Source organism: Macrotis lagotis, chromosome 2 (genome assembly GCF_037893015.1).
Source record: "Macrotis lagotis isolate mMagLag1 chromosome 2, bilby.v1.9.chrom.fasta, whole genome shotgun sequence".
In the NCBI taxonomy this organism is placed as follows: domain Eukaryota; kingdom Metazoa; phylum Chordata; class Mammalia; order Peramelemorphia; family Peramelidae; genus Macrotis; species Macrotis lagotis.
In genome coordinates this window covers 156842384-156861492 of record NC_133659.1, presented here as the reverse complement: position 1 = coordinate 156861492, position 19109 = coordinate 156842384, and the positions used below count along the sequence as shown (strand labels likewise).

Sequence of the window (19109 nt, the reverse complement as noted above, 5' to 3'; positions counted from 1 at the left end):
GAGCTGCAGCTCCCAGGCACCACCCTGGGGCTGTTCCCAGGAGACTGAAGTTCCTAAGCTCTGGCGCCCTCCAACCTCGTGGAACAGTTTTTTCACTATTTTCCTGGTTACCTTGGGTTGGAGAATTGCCTCACTGGATCTTTCTGTGGGTTCTCTCTCGAAAATTTAGTTCAAGTCATAATTTTAAGATTTTCAAAATATTTTGGAGAGACCACTTAGGAGAGGCTCTTCTCCTTCCGCCATCTTGGTTCTGTCCTCCAAACTCTATTATTATTATTATATTTCAAATGCTTGTTGTCCTACTCCTGGTTTTATGCTGGAAGGCTAAACTTTAAAGATAGGGGAGAAACTACTTATATTGAAATATTTCTAGCAGCAACATTAACATGAACAAAAAATCCATGTGTTTACTGAATGATGAAGCACTGAATAAATTATGGTGTATGAATACAACAAATATTATGAAGAAAAATAATCTCTCAGAAGATACAAGGAAAGAAGAATTCATACAAAGTGATAGAAGACAGTAATAGCAATGTTGTAATGATGATTTAACTGTGAAAGACTTAACGATTCTGATCAATTCAATGATCTAAGACAATTCCAAAGGACAATTGAAAAATGCTATCCATCTCCAGAGAGAGAGAGATAGAGAGAGAGAGAGAGAGAGAGAGATGATGAACTCTGAGTGCTGATTGAAGCATAGTTTTTTACTTTATTTTTCTGACTTTTTTTGGCAACAGTGTTTATATAGAAAAAATGTTTTGAATGACTTCACATATACAAAAGGTATCATATTGTTTGCTTTCTTAATAGATAGGGGAAAAACTGGAGGAAGAAAGAAAATTTGGAACTCAAAGTTTAAAAAAAGAATGATAGAAATCAAATAAAATAAAATAAAGGGACATAAGGTAAAAAGAAAAGAACCAAATAAAAAACTGCAAAGTGACTCAAATGTAGTAATAAAACACACAAAATTTCAAAAATTATAAAAGAGAAAAAACAAGTTTAGAAAGGGGTTATGGGGGCAGTTAGGTGGTGTAGTGGATAAAGCACCAGCCTTGGAGTAAGGAGTACCTGGGTTCAAATCCAGTCTCAGACACTTAATAATTACCTAGCTGTGTGGCCTCGGGCAAGCCACTTAACTCCATTTGCCTTGCAAAAACCTAGAAAGAAAAGGGGGAGGGGTATGGCATCTAAAAAAATTGTTATTTTATTGCTAAAATAAACATTTTTCCTTTTTCTACACAAATTACAAACAAGAAAATCTTAAGTTTCAAATATAATTATTTCCCTCTTGTTTGTCTATTTGTATGTCTGTGTTAATGGTTACAAAAGTTTATATCAAGTTGCTTTCTTTACTGATCCTATTTGCAAGTATATATTACTCTTTAATGCTACTCAAAATTAATTGCTTAGCCCAGGCTTAACTTGAGCTTTGAGGACTTCTTTAAATTTTTTTTTGATAATTGTATTTCCATATGATTGATTTCTTTTGTAATACTATATATTTTATTTATTCTGAGAAGAGGTCCATAGGTTTTTCCAAACTGCCAGACAGTTCAGAGGTCCATGACACAAAAAGATTAATGATCTGTAGCCTAAATAAACCAAAGCTTTCTTCCCTAGTCAGCACCTTTTTTTATTTGTTTTTGTAAGGCAATAGGGTTAAGTGACTTGCCCAAGGTCACACAGCTAGGTAATTATTAAGCATTGGAGGTCAAATTTGAACTCAGGTCCTCCTGATTCCAGGACCAATGCTCTATGTACTGTGTCACCTAGCTGCCCCTCCTAGTCAGCACTCTAAGGGCAAGAACTATCTCCATTTTATACTTTCTTTCTCAGGGATCAGCATAGTACCTGGCACATGTTTGTTGATTTATTTACATGACTTATAATTTTAACACTGTTTTCACCATCATTTCCATAGCAAACTACTTTAGGATAGTCCCAGGGGGGAAAAAAAGTTAAGTAAAAGCATCCCGAACTGTAGCCCCATCTGACAGTAGATACAATGCTGCCTTAACAGTCTCCTACTTCTCTACCAGGACTATGTTGTTCTATGTTCCAGGACTGTCCCTGGTTTCTCCATTACTTAGAGTTCAGCTTCTTTGTAGTGATCTTTTCATTTACATCACTGAAGATTTTGTATATATTGTTCTCTTGTTTCTTTTCCTCTATATATTTTATGCTAACTTCCTTATTTTCCTAAATTTCTTTCTCCTAATTTCTTATTGCCCAACAATATTACAATACATTCCATATCACAGTTTTTTCATCAATTCATCAATTTATCATCTTAATTCAATTTCTTTGCTATCATAAAACATAATACTCAGTTACTTTGGTATCTATTGGACCTCTATTTCGGTCTTTGTCTTTCTTGGGAACATATGTCAAAGGATATGAACAATTTTGTATAAAATAACTTTGTTTTAGATTAAGAGAAAGTTGGCAATTAAGTCAGGAAAAAAGATAAAGGAAAAGAATAGACCCTCATCACCCACTATTCAGAAATAAATAGCCTATCTTTTATAGAAATAACAACAATGACAACAAAAACAACCTGTCTTATATAGTACATGCTATCAGGAACTGTGATCAACACTTTATTCATTTGATCCTCACAACTCTGTGAGGTAGATAGTATTATTATTATTTCCATTTTTCAATTGAAGAAAACGAGGCAAACAGAATAATGAATTGATTTGTCCAGGGTTAAATAGCTAACAAGTGTCTGAGTTCAAATTTGAACTAAGTTCTTTCTGATTCCATGCCCAGCACTCCGTCTACTGCCCAACTGTCTTAAATAAAGGAGGTTGGCAACAAGAATGACATAGTACTCTGTATAATATACAGACTAGGGGTTTGTTTATTGGATATCTACTGAATTAAATTAGGATATTGAGGTAACTCAGGAGAGCAAAATGAAGAGCAAAAAATTTCCACGGGTTGAAAAATAGATCTTTGCTTCTCTTCCCTAACTACCAAAACAAAGAAAACAACTGAACTGTAGAATTTGAACTCAATATTACTCCAAAACAGAGCAAAATAAAAACATCCATGGGGAAAGTACTTGTTGGACATCTAAGAAACAAAATGTAGAATACAAATGATTGTAATGATAGGAACCACTCACCTGCTTGATGATATACTGAACCTCCTCAGATCTGAGAACAGAATGTTTAATTTTATCTGGCTTGCAAGGGCAAAGTCCCTTGTAGACAGTAGGTGTATAACATTTCATTGCATGTTTCAGATCACTGAAATGCCGCCTCTCTTCCAACATGTCTTCAAATTCATCCCATTTTTTAAGTTTTTTCTGTTGAAAGGGACAAAAGAAAGAAAACAATGAGGGTATGAACTTATACTTAAGTTGATGAAAGTAGGGGTGAGCTTTTATTTCTAAGTATAATGATTTTTATATGATACGGAATATATTTTCTCACATTAGATAAATTCTTGTCATATAAAATTTGCATTAATGAAAAACAAAAATATAAATATGATTAGGTCTAGCAAACAAATATATGCTGAATTACCAGTAATACTGGCTACACTATATCATTCTGCCAATACATCTAATAAAAGTTATAGAAGAAAACTGGATCAAGGAAAATCAGAATCCCTTTTTAGTAAAATTGAACAAATATAGTGTTAATGAAACTCTTAATTGTTTGAATGAATCTGCCTATTTGCAGATTTCTTCTGCCTTTAGAACTGTTCTAGGCTTTATTTTCCAGGGAAAAAGTATTACCTTAACTTAACCTGCTATTTCTTCATAAAAAAGTCATTTAATCTTATAGACTATTTAGCCTGAAATATACCTTTATTCTTTCTACATCACGACATTCCCCATCAGTTTTGATATATTGTGGGTCAGCATATGAAATTAAATGGGAATTTTTGGGGAGTTCTGCAGAAGCTAAAGACAACATGTGAAAGTCAGCAGATGACATAGCCTATGACTAAATACTGAACCCAAATTTTACAATACCTACCAAATACTTAAACCACACATTACAATAAGGTGCTAAAAACACCCTATAAAAAAAAATTCAGACTTCTCTGATACAAGGGAGGGTCAAACAATTTTATGCAGATTTTCCAAATTAAAAAGGTGCAGTATCCCTAACAACCACCTTGATATGGAAGAGAAAGTTGTATTATATGATAGAGTAGAAAGACCACTAGATGTATGATTATGGACAAAGTGATTTTACCTCTGATACTTAGTTGCCTCAACTGTAAAATGGGGAAAATAATACATACCTTATCTTATGGGCTTGTTGTGAAGAAAACCCTTTGTAAATCAACTAAATAAACAAATGCATTATAAATATGTGATATACACAGAAACATATTTATATAATGCATTTATGTAAACATATGCTAATGCTGTTTGTCCTCCATTTTCAAAGAGGACCATGAAATCAGGCAAGTGAAGTCATTTCTTGCAACTAAGTTGGAATTAAGAAGGAAGGCTGTGCAAAATCCCAGCTCACTTTATCTTGTGAAGCCATCTTAATCCCGTGGCATGATAAAGACTGGTGATGGCCCCCAAACAAAAACACTAAATAAACTATAAACCACTATATAAATACTTGGTATTATTACCAGATAATATTCTAGAGACACGAGCACAATTTATATAATTAATAAAACTGATAACATAAATACAGTGGTCTTGAAAATTTGCTTTACCTTGTTTTTTTAATTCAATTTTATTTTCAGTACTAAATTCTCTCCCTCTTTCACCCACTAAGAAGGCAAGAAATAGAAAGACCTTTACAAATTTCAAATAACACAAAACAAATTTCCACAGAAAACAGCTGTATCAAAAAAGAGAGAGCTAAAGAGCTGGACAACATCTTTCCTTATTAGTTCTGTGGAATAATAATTGAGTCATTGATTAGAGAGTTCTTAAAGTATTAAAAGGGTTATCTTTAAACAATTGTTGTTATTAATTAACATTAACTGATCATATTCTTCACCTTTGAGAAAGTATAGTTTGAGGGAAAACATTTATATAACAATATGAACATGGATAAGTATTATATCAATATTCAACATAATCAATGTAAGTAATATTATTAATACATTTCCTCAAGGAAATCACAGCTAATTAAAAGAGACTGGCTTATCAATATATATGGAATAGCAAGTTTGTGAAAGATGAAGACTGCCCAGATTACAATATGTAGCTGGATAAGAAGTTTGTTAAATTAGCAGATCAGTGTGTATCTTGCACAGGCATCACAAATGAACAATAAACAGAATTAAACAGAAGAGTATGAGCAGTTGTGAAATGATTCTAATAATCCTAAACTCCTTGTATTAACATTCTAATGATGGTATATAGGGCTCAAAATCAAGAAACTCCACAATCTCTAAAAGAGCAATGGTGAAACTTTAAAAAAAAAAAAAGAGGAGGGTGGCTAGGTGGCATTGTAGTGGATAAAGCACCGACCCTGGAGTCAGGAGTACCTGGGTTCAAATCCGGTCTCAGACACTTAATAATTACCTAGCTGTGTGGCCTTGGGAAAGCCACTTAACCCCATTTGCCTTGCAAAAACCTTAAAAAAAAAAAAAGAGCAACGGGGACATGAGTGGTGGTTTTAAGTATGCTTTCACATTTTGCTACCATTGACTTGAACACCAAAGTGGCATAAGAGCAAGGAATGATAGCCAGAGTGAACTGGCTATATGAGAATATGATATGAAAAATGGACAACATAGATGCTGCATTAAGTATCCATGATGTGTTAACAGACCAAAAAAGTGGTCTCAGGATGTTGACTAAAGTCTTTATGGAAGATTTATGAGAGAATATGGTCAAGAATCACAAAGGAAAGAGAAAGTATAGATGAATTGAAATTTCATGAAGTACTGAATTGAAATTTCATGAAGTACTGAAATATTAAACTTACCAAAAACTGGAACTTTGGTACAAATTAAGCTGAGAAGGTAATGATTCTAATTAAGTTAAACTTTACTTAAAAAACAGTAACAACAAACTTTTTGCATGCTATTTGCTACCTGTGTAACCTTGGAAAAATCATTTAAACTTTCTTGGCCTCAATTTTTTCTATCTTAATTGGTCTAGATGGTCTGAGGTCCTTTAAAATTTTAAGATTATAAAATAATGGGGTTTCTTTTTAAATCTGATCTCTTATGAATAAGAGCATTTATTCCTCTTGCCCAGTCTGCCTTGAACAACTGAGCCTTATACTCCACACATCACTGCCAGAACCAAGAGCATAGGAGAGAAATACTCTGCTAAGATATTTATTTGGTGTGATCCATCTGCCTCACAACAGAGCTGGTGGTGTTGGAACACAGACTGAAGCACATTTTTTATTATTATTATTTTTTTGGGGGGGGTTTGCAGGGCACATGGGGTTGGGTGGCTTGCCCAGGGCTACACAGCTGGGTGATTGCTGGGTGTCTGAGGCCAGGTTTGAACCCTGGTGCTCCTGACTCCAGGGCTGGTGCTCTGTCCACTGCACCACCTGGCCACCCTTATTATTATTATTATATTATATTTTTTTTATTTTTGGTCAATGGGATTGGGGTGGCTTGCCCAGGGTCACATAGCTGGGTGACTGTTAGGTGTCTGGGGCCAGATTTGAGCTTGGGTGCTCCTGACTCCAGAGCCAGTGCTTTGTCCACTGTGCCACCTAGCTGCCCCATTATTATTTTTTTAATTTTAATTTTTTCCTCTTTCCTTTATTGCTCATGAGGGTCTATATTTTTTGGGGGAGGGGGTATTATGTATACTCCTAAACAAGAATATTTTAGTAATATATAAAAAATCATTTGTACAAAAATAAAGTAATTTAAAAAAAGATATTTATTTGGTGCTTTAAGTTTTATACTTTGGAGGCAAACCTCTAAGAAAATTTCTAAGGAAGCAAAAAGTAATTTGAATTTGATTTCAAACCTAATGTTTTCCCCAGAAAGCAACTAGGTGAAAGTGCTACATATAAGAAAGAACTATTTCCTGAGCACAGTGATTGCTATATACAGGGGGGAAAAGAAATAATTTAAAGAGGGAAGGCAAAGCAGAAATAAGAAAAGTGGGAAAAGGCTTTATGTAGAATATGGTATTTTATTTGGGACTTGAAGAAAGGAAGAGAGATGAAGAAGGGGAGTGATACAGACTCAGAGGACAGTCAGAAAAAACAGCAAGGGCCAAGAGCAAGAGTGTCTTTCTGGTGGAATGGTAAGAAAGTGTCACTGGATCAGAGGAAGGGGTAGGGAGTAAAACATAGAAAGGTAAAAGCTAGCCGCCTCTAGGTTAAACAGGATTCTGAATGCTGAAAGAAATTAGGAGCCACTGGAGTTTATCTAATATATGATCTGTTAAACACCTTCGATTTTAGGCTGTCAAGTGGAGGACAGAGTAGAAGGACGAGACTTGAAGGAGGTGGAGTCATCAGCAGGCTACTGCAATAGTACAAGTATGTACTGATGAGGAGGACTTTCAACAATGACCAAGAAGAGGTGATATTCGATAAAGTGTTGCAAAGATAAAAACAGTTGACCTCAGAGATGGATTGATAATGAAGTGAGAGGTCAAGGATGACATCTGAGTTTTGAACCTGAGGGCCTGGGAATATGGTGTTGCCCTCAAAAATTACAGTGAGGTTAGGAGGCAAGGGTAGGGGATGGGGGGGGGTCAGGGGAGAGATAATGAGCTCAATTTGAACAGGTTGAATTTAAGATATCTGATGGTCAAAGGCTATGAACAGAGTTTTCAAATGAAGAAATTAAAGTTATATACAATCATATGAAAAAATGCTCCGAATCAGTATTGATTAGAGAAATGCAAATTAAAACAATGAGGTATCACCTCACACCTATTACATTAGCCCAGATGAGAAAAAAAGGAAGATGATCAATGTTGGAAAGATTGTGGAGGAATAGGACATTAAAGCATTGCTAGTGGAGTTATGAATGGATCCAACCTTTCTGGAAAGCAATATGGAACTATGTTCAAAGAGCAAGAAAACTGTTCATAGCCTTTGACCCAGCAATTCCAATTCTAGAACTATATCCAAAGAAATTGTAAAAAATAGGAAAAGTCCTACATGTTCCAAAATATTCATAGCAGCTCTTTTTGTAGCAGCAACGAATTGGAAAATAAAGGGATGCCCATCAATTGGGGAATGGCTAAACAAGTTGTGGTACATGAATACTATAGAATATTATTGTTCTGTAAGAAATCATACATGGTCGGACTCTAGAGAAGCATGGAATGACTTATGGGATCTGATGCTGAGTGAAAGAAGTAAAAGCCAAGAGAACAATATACACATCGACATTATGATATAAACAACCTTGATGGAAGCAACTCCTCTTGACAGTCCAGAGAGCTAGGATAACTGTATTTGACTGGTTATGGATATTATCCCCAACCAAAGGAAGAAAAACAAACAAAACACACACAAAAACCCCCAACCCTTCCAAATCTGATGAACACTATAAAAATGATCTTTTATGTATCTCTTTCCCTTAATCCTAATTCCTCATGCCAAAAATTACTAATTTGTAAACATGTTTAACAAAATATGTATGTAAAATACTAACCTGACTATTCCTTGCTGAGGGGAGGGGGGGTGGGGAAGGGAGGGTGGAGGGAAATATGCATGTACAGATGATAAAAATAAATTTAAAAAAAGATATCTGCTGGACATCCAAGTCAAAATGTCTTGAGAAGCAACTAGAAATGAGCAGAGAAGTTAAGAGACAACAAATATAGATTTAAGAATAGAATAAATATAATAGAAATAAATGCAAGGTAGTTGTTAAGGGAAGCAGTAGCTATAGAGAACAGAAAGAAGTGTTTTTATTGATTCTTTACGATAGGGATTCTATGAGGTGAAAATGATGAAAGAGAGATGGTATAATGCAAAGGAGAGTAACATGCGAACCAAGAAAGGTTCAGAAGTTCAGAACTTCTTTTGGTTCAGTTTGGCTGAATCATAAATTGTGGGAAGGGAGTAATATATAATGCCTTCACATAATAGACTATGGAAAGGTAGATCAGTGCCAAATTGCAAAAGACTAAATAGAAGTTTATATTTTATCTTTAATACACAGAGCCATTAGAATTTGAGTACAGGAGTGACATGATCAAGTCTGTGCTTAAGGAAGACCATTTGGGTAGCTATAAAAAGTGGGGGATGGGGGAGAGGGAGAGAGGTCAGGAGTTGAATTAGAAAGCCATTTTAATACTCCATGAAAGGGGCTGATAACATCACCTAAATTAAGGTAGTGACCATGGGAGGAGAGAAAAGGGATTGGATATAAGAAGTGTTGTATGGGGTAGAAATGTCAATTGACTGCATATGTTAGTTAAGGATCTGTAAGGATTCAAAGATAATAGTAAGGAAAAGAACCTTGGAGATTGAGAAAATGGTGTTGTCTTTCAAAAATAGGGAAGTTAGGTAGAAGGAAGAGTTTTGGGGTAAAGATAAATAAAAGCTAAATAAAGATAAAGATATTTTGAATTTGAATCATTTCTGGGATATCCGGTATAAATATTCACTACTAAAATAAGACTGTAGCTCAAGGAGTTCCAGATAGATATATAAGGATCTGTGAGTCATCTGAATAGTGATGATTAAATCAAGCTAAATTGATGAAATTACTAAATCAGAAGAGTAAAGAGAGAGTAATTTGAGCAGATTATATGGATAATAAGTGGGTCTTGGAGGAGAGAGTTGATAACACTATCAAAGAAGAATGAGTATCTTTAGAGAAGAGATCATGAGAAGGGCTCTTCAGTACATTAAGCAGTCTCCCCTTCCCCACCCCCCCCTTCACCCAGGGTCCATGGCCCTACAGAACCGCCCCCCCCCGCTCCACACACACACTCAGATCTATTTGAGGACACCAGAATATGCCCTAGTGGACTGTGATATGCATTGTTGGATCCCTTCATTGTTACATAATCCTTAATTTTTCTTCTAAGAAGCAGTTCAAGGAAGCAAAAAGTAATTTGAACCATCTCGATTTTGATCACTAAAGTATCTAAGTAATTCTATTCAATAATTTGGCTGATTTGTCTTTGTCTGATAAATTATACCCTAATTCTAGTGCTCTTGCCCATCATACTTACTGGAATGATTTTCCAGTCTAACTTTGTCTATTTAGAATTAGTTTAAGTCAGGTCTTTTTTGTAGTGGCAAAGAAATGGAAATTGAGGAGATGCTCATCAATTGGGGAATGGCTAAAGAGGTTATGTTATATGAATGTTACGGAGTACAACTGTTGTCTGAGAAACCATGAATGGTTGGATTCTAGAGAAGCATGGAATGAATTATAGGAACCAATGCTGAGCAAAGTGAGCAGAACCAAGAGAACATTGTACATATTAACAACACTGTAACTTGATCAACCTTGATGGTTTCAGCTCCTCTCAGAAGTTCAGAGAGCTAGGACAACCCTAGGAGGCCATTAAGGACAATACTATTCACATCCAGAGGAAGAAAAACCAAACCAAACCAAACCAAACAACTCTGCAGAATCTGAATAAATACTACATTCACTTTTTTATATTTATTTATTCTCTTTTTGTACAAATTTTTTTATACATTAATAAAATATTCTTGTTTAAGAGTAAACAGAATACCCCCTCCCCCCACAAAATATAGACTCACTTGAGTGATAAAATAAAGGGGAGAGAAAAAATTAAAATTAAAAAAATAATAGAAATAATTGTAGGTATGGCCAGGTAGCACAATGGATGGAGCCCCAGCCCTGGAGCCAGGAGCACCTGAGCCCACATCCGGCCCCATACACCCAACAATCACCCAGCCATGTGTCATGCAAGCCACCCCAACCCCAATGCCCTGCAAAAACCAAAAAAAGAAAAAAAAAAAAGACCCAAAATAAAATAAAATAGTAATAATAGTAGGAGTGGCTGGGTGGCGGACAGAGCATTGGCCCTTGAGCCAGGAGCACCGGGGTCCGATCCTGGACTCAAAAAACCCAAAGATCACCCTGTTATGCAGCTCCAGGCAGGCCACCCAGCCCCATTTGCCCTGAACCCCCCCAAATAATAATAATAATAATAATAATAATAATAATAATAATAATAATAATAATAATAATAATAATAATAATAATAATAAATGTGCTTCAGTCTTTGTTCCAACACCAACAACTCTGTCGTGGGTAGATCACATTCTTTATGGTAAGTCCATGGCAAAAGTTACTTCCATATTTTTCCACCACTGCCATTGCTGATCGAAACTCCCTCCTTTCATATTTCTCTACTACCATGTACTATATTTTCTCTCTCCTTTCACTCCGACTCTGCTGTAGGGTAGCTGAGTGGCACAGCAGACAGATCCCTGGTCCTGGGGCCAAGAAGGCCTGAGCCCGCATACCACCCCTTAGGTCCAGCATCCACCTGGCCCTATGGTCCTGGGCAGGCCTTCCAATCCCAGCCCCTTGCAAGAAGTAAAAAAGAAAATGTGTTATATCTGACCACTCTCACCCCATGGTCCATCCTCTCCTCCATCATTCACATTCCCTCCTCTTCCCCCATCCCCCCCTTTTCTTCTTACTCCAGATGCCTATACCCCATTGAGTATATATGCTGTTTCCTCTCTTAGCCACCTCTGATGAGAGCGAAGATTCCCTCACTCCCCCTTGCCTTCCCCCCTTCCATATCATTGCAATAGCTCATTGTAATAAAGAAAAAACTTATTATATGAGCTATCTTGGCCTATTCCCCCCCTCTCCTTTTTCTTTCTCCCATCACATTTCCCTTTTTTTCTACTGACTCCATTTTTACACCATAGTTTATCTTCAAATTCAGCTTTCTCCTGTGCTTCAACTATAAAACTCCCTCTACCTGCTCTATTAACTAAGAAGGTTCATATGAGTATTATCAGTGTCATTTTTCTATACAGGAATACATGCAGTTCATCATCAAGTCCCTCATATTTTCCCCCTCTCCTCCACTCTCTATGCTTCACCTGAGTCCTGTATCTGAAGATCAAACCTTCTGTACAGCTCTGGCCATTCCAACAGGAACATTTGAAATTCCCCTGGTTCACTTAAAGTCCATCTTTTTCCCTGGAAGAGGACATTCAGTTTTTCTGGGTAGTTGATTCTTGGTTGCATTCTAAGTTCTTTAGCCTTCCGGTATATTATATTCCAAGCCCTACGAGCTTCCAATGTAGTTGCTGCTAAGTCCTGTGTGATCCTGACTGCAGCTCCACGATATCTGAACTGTGTCCTTCTGGCTGCTTGTAATATTTTCTCTTTGACTTGGGAGTTCTGGAACTTGGCTATAATATTCCTAGGGGTTGGTTTTTTGGGGATCTCTTTCTCTTGGGGGGATCAGTGGATTCTCTCCATTTCTATTTTGCCCTCTGCTTCTAGAATATCAGGGCAATTTTCCTGTAGTAATTGTTTGAAAATGATGTCAAGGCTCTTTTCCTGATCATGACTTTCAGGTATTCCAATAATTTTTAAATTATCTTTCCTAAGTCTGTTTTCCATGTCAGTTGTTTTTTCAATGAGATGTTTCACATTTTCTTCTAATTTTTCATTTTTTTGGTTTTGAAGTATTGAGTCCTGGTTTCTCGTAAATTCATCAATCTCCCTGAATTCTATTCTTTGTCTGAAGGATTTGTTTTCCTCAGAGAGCTTTCTTATCTCTTTTTCCATCTGGCCAATTCTGCTTTTTAAAGCATTCTCCTCAATAACTTTTTGAACTGTTTTATCCATTTGACCTAAGCTGGTTTTTAGCATGCTATTTTCTTTTTTTGGATTTCTTTGACTAGGCAGCCGACTTCATTTTCATGTTTTTCCTGCATCTCTCTCCTTTCTTTTCCCAGTTTTTCTTCTAACTCCCTCATTTGATTTTCAAAGTCTTTTTTGAGCTTTGTCATAGCCTGAGCCCAATTTCTGTTTTTCTTGGAGTCTTTAGATGCAGGAACTTGTGCTTCCTCATCTTCAGACTGAGTATTTTAATCCTTCTTGGGCTCATATGCAAAATATTTCTCAATGGTCTTCCTTTTGTTTCTCTGCTTGCTCATTTTCCCAGCCTGAGCCTGGTTTTGGGATGCTTCCTGAGCTTTTGGGACACTCCCACAAGGGTCTCAGTGTGTGAGGCTCTGTCCTCCCTCCTGGTCTTTGAATGACCTTATGCACCCCCCCTCTGCTACAGGGCTGAGGTGGGGGGGGCCCTGCGGTTCTGTGTGGGGGCCTAGACTTCGAGCAGGATCTGAATGTGGTCAGAGCCCCAGAGTCCTGTTCCAGGGGCAGAGGGACTACATTCACTTTTAAAATTTTCTCTTATGTTTTTCTTTCCTATCTCATGGTATATTTTCTTTTCCCTTAATCCTAATTCGTCATACAGAAAAAAATTAAGGACATCAAATTTCAGTACTGCACATCTAGTAGGCAAATGGAGATGCCAGAAGAGAAAATAGCAGTGAAGATAGGGCTGTATAAGTATACTTGAGAATCATCAGTAGAGTAATATAGGAGAAGAGGACCCAGGTATGGGTATGACTTAAAAGAAGGTCCAGCAAATGAAACAGGAGCTGAGTTTATGTAACATAAATTTGTAGAGGACCTAGTCAACTTTGCGATTTTCTCCAACATTGTTCATCCTCATCTCCCACATATGTATAGATTCACAGATATTGGGAATGATCCAAGCTTGGCACGAGATGGTCAATATGATAAGGGGTCAAGGGACTCAAGAGAAGAATGCAGCACAGAGTTGAACTGGTTCAAGAAAGGGTCAAGTTGGAAAAAAGGAGAGTGTAGTCGGTACAGGGGTGATGACCTGGGAGAGAACTGAGGGGTCAAGGAACTGGAAGTCAGGGTTTTCAGAGAGAAAGGCAGAATGACAATGACCTGTGATCAGAGGACATTTTAGAATTCATGGCACAGATGTGGCGAGTAGTGGTGAGATTAAGAATGTGACCATTTTTTATCTGTGGTTTAGAAGGAAGGGAGGAGTAAATTCCAGGAAACAAGAAATGTGAGTGCAGTTTGGGTGCTAGAAGGAAATAGTACTCAGAAGGTCCATGAACACTGATTAAGCACCTACTATGTTCCAAGCTTGGTGCTTAGAGATAAGAAAAGAGTCACAGGACAGGCTTTGCCTTCAAAGAGCTCACAGTCTAATGGGGGAAAATGATACAAAAAAGAAGCTGAAAAGGGAGAGGAAAATCCCTACCTATGCAGGAGCCTGACAAGGTCCTTGAGCTGGGGGTAGGAAATGATCTGAGGAAGTGTGAATTAAGAGTTGATTTCATCATACTTTCATCATCTTCTTTTCCAGAAGGGAGGAGGCTAACCCTTGACATAATACTATTTCTTCTCTTTCTGAGAGAGATGAAGACTTCTTCATCCATTTGATGCTTTGCAATGGAAAAGTACCTTCTCCCCTCAACAAAAAGACAGGAGACTGGCATCTTTCCCCCTTACTTCAAAGACAGGAGAAAAGGTCTTATATTTACCAAAATGTTTATTGGATCTCTTTTCGTGGTAGCAAAAAACTAGAAACTAAGGGGATGCTCATAAATGAGGAAATGGCTGAACAAAATGTGGTTTACAAGATAAGAGTAATTTTTCTACTGTGAGAAATTAGAAAAGACAATTTGTATGAAGTTAAATGACCAAGAGTTTAGTGCACTGCTTGATCCTGTTAGTGCTTCATAAATTATTTTTTCATTGACATTTTCATTCCATAGTATCTAAAAGATACTCAACAACTATTATTATTAGCAATAACACATTCAGGTGGCACTTTAATATTTACTAAGCACTTTCCACACAACACTTATATACTACAACTATTATTAACCCCAATTTATAAATGAAGAAGAAAAGTTTTATCAGTTTACTTATGGTCACAAACTTATGGTCCTTGACTCAAAACCAAATCTCCTGTTCCTAAATCCTGTACTCTTTCCATCATACTAGGCTGCCTCCATCAAATGTCTCAACTCTCAATAAAGCCTTCCCCAATCTGCCTGGACCACACTAATGCCTCCCTTCTCTGATTGTTAGAACTCCTTTGTAAATCTACAACTTTATTACATAGCCTTACTAATAACTTTAAGTATAAATGCAATCTTCCAATTTGATTTATGCATTATTTTTTTTTAATTTTTTTTTTTAAGGCCATGGGATAAGTGACTTGCCCAAGCTAGGCAATTATTAAGAGTCTGAGTCCACATTTGAGCTCAGGTTCTCCTGACTCCAGGGCCCATTCTATCCCCTGAGCCACCTAGCTGCCCTGATTTATGCATTCTTATTTTTATTTATTTTTAAATTTTTTTTCTTTTAGGTTTTTGCAAGGCAATGCCACACAGCTAGGTAATTATTAAATATCTGAGGTCGGATTTGAACTCAGGTCCTCCTGATTCCAGGGCCAGTGCTCTATACTCTGCACTACCTAGTTGCCCCGAGGGTTTTTTTTAAAGAAAGATTTTATTAATTTTGAGTTTTACAATTTTTCCCCTAATCTCATTTCCCTCCCTCCATGCCCCACAGAAGGCAGTTTGTTAGTGTTTACATTTTCTCTGTGGTATACATTGATCTCAGTTGAATGTGATGAGAGAGAAATCATATCTTTAAGGAAGACAAAGTATGGGATAGTAAAATTAAAAAAAATTTAGCATTAAAATATGAGAAGACATAGAGATTTTAAACAAAGAAGTGAAAATCGATGCAGTTCAGACAGTTACTAAGTATTAGTCGACAGAAAAAAATAGATCAGAAAGCAATCTAATCTACCAGGAATTCTCTGCCCCTTTATAGATTTGGTTGACTGTGGACTAAAGAAACTGAGAGGAGGGCAAGGGGGAAAAGAATTAGTAGAGAAGAAATCAAAGGAGTTAAACATATTGGAAGAGTGGAGTTATTCTTTGACTATTACAACTTAATTTTCAGAGAATGGGCTACTAAAAAAGAAAGAAAAGGGAAGAAAAACATTCTCCAGAAGTTGGTTAGATGACAAAATGTCAATTTTATCTTATATAATTGATGTGGAAAAGGACATACCTGATAATTTTTCTCATTATTTTTCATAAATTAAAAACCACAGCTAAAAATATACTCAATAAAATGGGCATACTGGGGAAGTGCCAATATTAGAAGATGTAGATGATATTGTTTGAAAAAATTTTTTATATTCCCCATACCTGTTATTGTTTTTAACTAAATTTTTAGGTCAGAGGTTATGTGAGGAATGAAAGGTGTTGTTGGTCTTCACAGAGTATGTGTGTGTGGGGGCAGGCCCCTTTTAAATCCATTACAAAGGGGGAATGGCCCCAGTCAATCACAAAACTGGTAGAGTTCTCCTAATCTCATTCCAAAAACAACAAACTAGATTAGAAGAAACTAGTCCTTAACTGGTCAAGAAAGAGTAACCTAGTCTTGACCTTCTCCTTTGCACATGCTCAAAGAGATCTATCTGTTCTTGCTCATTAGTATAATGAGCAGGGTGGGTAAATATATAGGAACAAATGTATCAATTAGATTTGTGACCTCAGTCTATGGCTGGCAAGAAGGGGCAGGAACAAAGTCTTTCAGAGTGCATAAAAGAGCTTGTATGTTGGGATTTCCCTGTCCCTCTCTCCCACCATGAGAGAGGTGTGCCATTTTAAGATATCTTAATAAAAACCATTTAAATCACTCTGGACTAAGTATTCTCGAGCCATTTATAACAATTTAGGGGCTCGTCTTGAGATACTAATGTAAATCTCTTTTCCTGGTATTTTTCAGGAAGAACACAAGAAAACAATGCGTGCAAATGGCTTGATTTCAAGCCCACTTTCTTGGTGCTCTTTGCTAGGGAAATATCTCAGAGACTGCTGGGAGGACTGGCCTGGGTTTGGAACCAAGGGTGATTAAAATGTTCTGGGCGATTTCCAGGGTGGCATAGAAGGCCAGAACCATCCCTGGACTAGCTGAGAAGTCCTTCATGTGGAAGAGCTATCCCAAAGGAGAGGCCAGAGGATGTAAGGGTGCCCCAAGGAGGGGGATTTAGGTTCCCTCTCCAGGAATTTCCTCAAAATCTTAAAGGGGGAAGGTTGCCTCCAGTTTGGGGGGCAAGGGAGCCATGTGGCTGCTAGCTGGAAGCCATGGAAGCTGGAAGGAAGGATATTGGATCCAGTGCTGTGTGAGTTTGAATGTTCCCATGGGTGTGTGTGTTTGTCCTATGTCCTGTCTTGTGTCTGTTTTAGGCATTTCTGGGTCTGAAGACCCAGCTTAAGTTTTAAAAGAGGGATAGCTGGGAGATGGGCCCAGGATTTTCAGAAGGTTGGGGAGAAGGAAGGAGAGTGCAGTGGCCCCCATGTGGAAATCAGCCCTTCCCTCACTGAGCCAGTGGTAGCTCTGCTAGGTGTGTGGAGTTAAAGAGAAGGGAGGGGAATTCTTAAAAGAGAAAAAGCTGTGGTTTGGGGAGAGTTTAGAAGAGTTTAAGAGAAGAAGGAACCTTTAAGGGAAAGATTGAGAAGTTATAGGAGGGAAGATTTTTTTTTAGGTTTTTTGCAAGGCAAATGGGGTTAAGTGGCTTTCTCAAGGCCACACAGCTAGGTAATTATTAAGTGTCTGAGACTGGATTTGAACCCAGGTACTTCTGACTCCAGGACCAGTGCTTTATCCACTGCGCTACCTAGCTGCCCGGGAAGATTTTTTTTATCCTTATGAGTGTCTGGGAAAGATCCCAAGCTTTCTCCCTAGGGTGGGGGAAGGGGGTGGTGGATTGGACACCTGGTGGTCTTGATCTCATCTGTCATCTTGTTAAGACTTGAACCCTAGACTGAGTCTACCTAAGTGCCCCCCCCCAGCCCATGGAGGGAGGGGAGGATAGACAGGAGAGCTCAAGTACTTAAGCCTTAAAGGGAAAGAGATCTCTCACAGGTGGGATATGTGATTGGGAAAGAAAAAATATATATACATATATATGATTCAGGGGTTAAGAGACTCTTTTATTGAAAGGAAATCACGTTTAATGAATATCTGCTTGGCTGGCCATGTAGCCTGAGCGATGACTCTCATTGTTTTTAAAGTTTCTGAACTAGAGTTTTGGAAAGCACACTGAGGGTTTTCAAAGAGGGATACTAGTGTGGGAACATTCTGACAAAATTTGTACAGAATGGGAAGAATTAAATAACCTAGATTGTTCAATTAGTTTGAGATGATAAACTATTTTAACACTACTGTAACTATTGCAAGGAGTTAAGTGGTTTGGGATTTTAAACTACTGTAACACCATAGGGTTAAAGAAAAGTGGTATTGTGTTACTAGGAAGAGAAATACCTAGGTTATCAGGGATGTTTACTGATTTCTTTTGGGAAAAAGCTCTAATTGGTTTTAATGTTAAGCCTAACAATGCTAACAACTGTTTTTTTTTTATTTTGGATAGAGCTTTTGGAATGTGAGTGCTGGATTCTCTGTATGAGGTACTCTAAAGCTTTTATCAAGTTAAAGTGTTGGGAAGTTTAGTTATAATTGCATTGGTTTAAATGTATCATGTATGGGATTGGATTCTGAGAATTTGGGTAAAGAGACAATAGTGTAAAGATCATGGGATATTCATTTTGCTCTTGTTCTAAGGGAAATGAGATGTTTAAATAGGAGTCTAATGATTAATGTATATTAACAGTGTATGTTTAATTTTAAAGAAGTAAAGAATGTGGACTTCTCTCTTGGTAACTGCAGACAGCTGATGGGGCTCTGAACAAATTGCAATTGTGGACCCTATTGTAAGGTAACTTATTGATGAATAAGATGTTTTTTTTTTTATCAGTTATGTGATATTCTTTTGTAACTGCAAAGAGATTATATTTGCAATATTTAGTTATATATTGTGAATGTTATTTGAATGCTTTATTGTTAAAGCCTGGGATTAATGTGTGATTGCTTTGAACAGCAATAAGAAAAATATGAAAAAGTATGACCCTTTCTTGAATAGATCTGTGGGTTCATGAATAATGTAATAATGTTCAATCTAGTAATTGGTGTGTTACTTTTATTGCTGTTCTGTTATATTGAAATTAATAACATATATTGGAAATTTAAAGCTACCTAAAATGTTCTAATGGTTTTCAAGAATTCTG

The 19109-nt window shown here is 37.0% G+C and overlaps 1 protein-coding gene across 2 annotated transcripts in view; it reads right to left on the bottom strand.

Annotated features, from left to right (window-relative positions):
• Window positions 1-19109, bottom strand: part of GNPAT (glyceronephosphate O-acyltransferase) — a 51824-nt gene that overhangs the window by 22949 nt on the left and 9766 nt on the right. For both annotated transcript variants that reach the window (XM_074223050.1, XM_074223048.1), the window contains exon 2: window positions 3140-3322. In XM_074223050.1, coding sequence (XP_074079151.1) covers window positions 3140-3322 — 183 coding nt within the window. The remainder of the gene's footprint in view (window positions 1-3139; window positions 3323-19109) is intronic.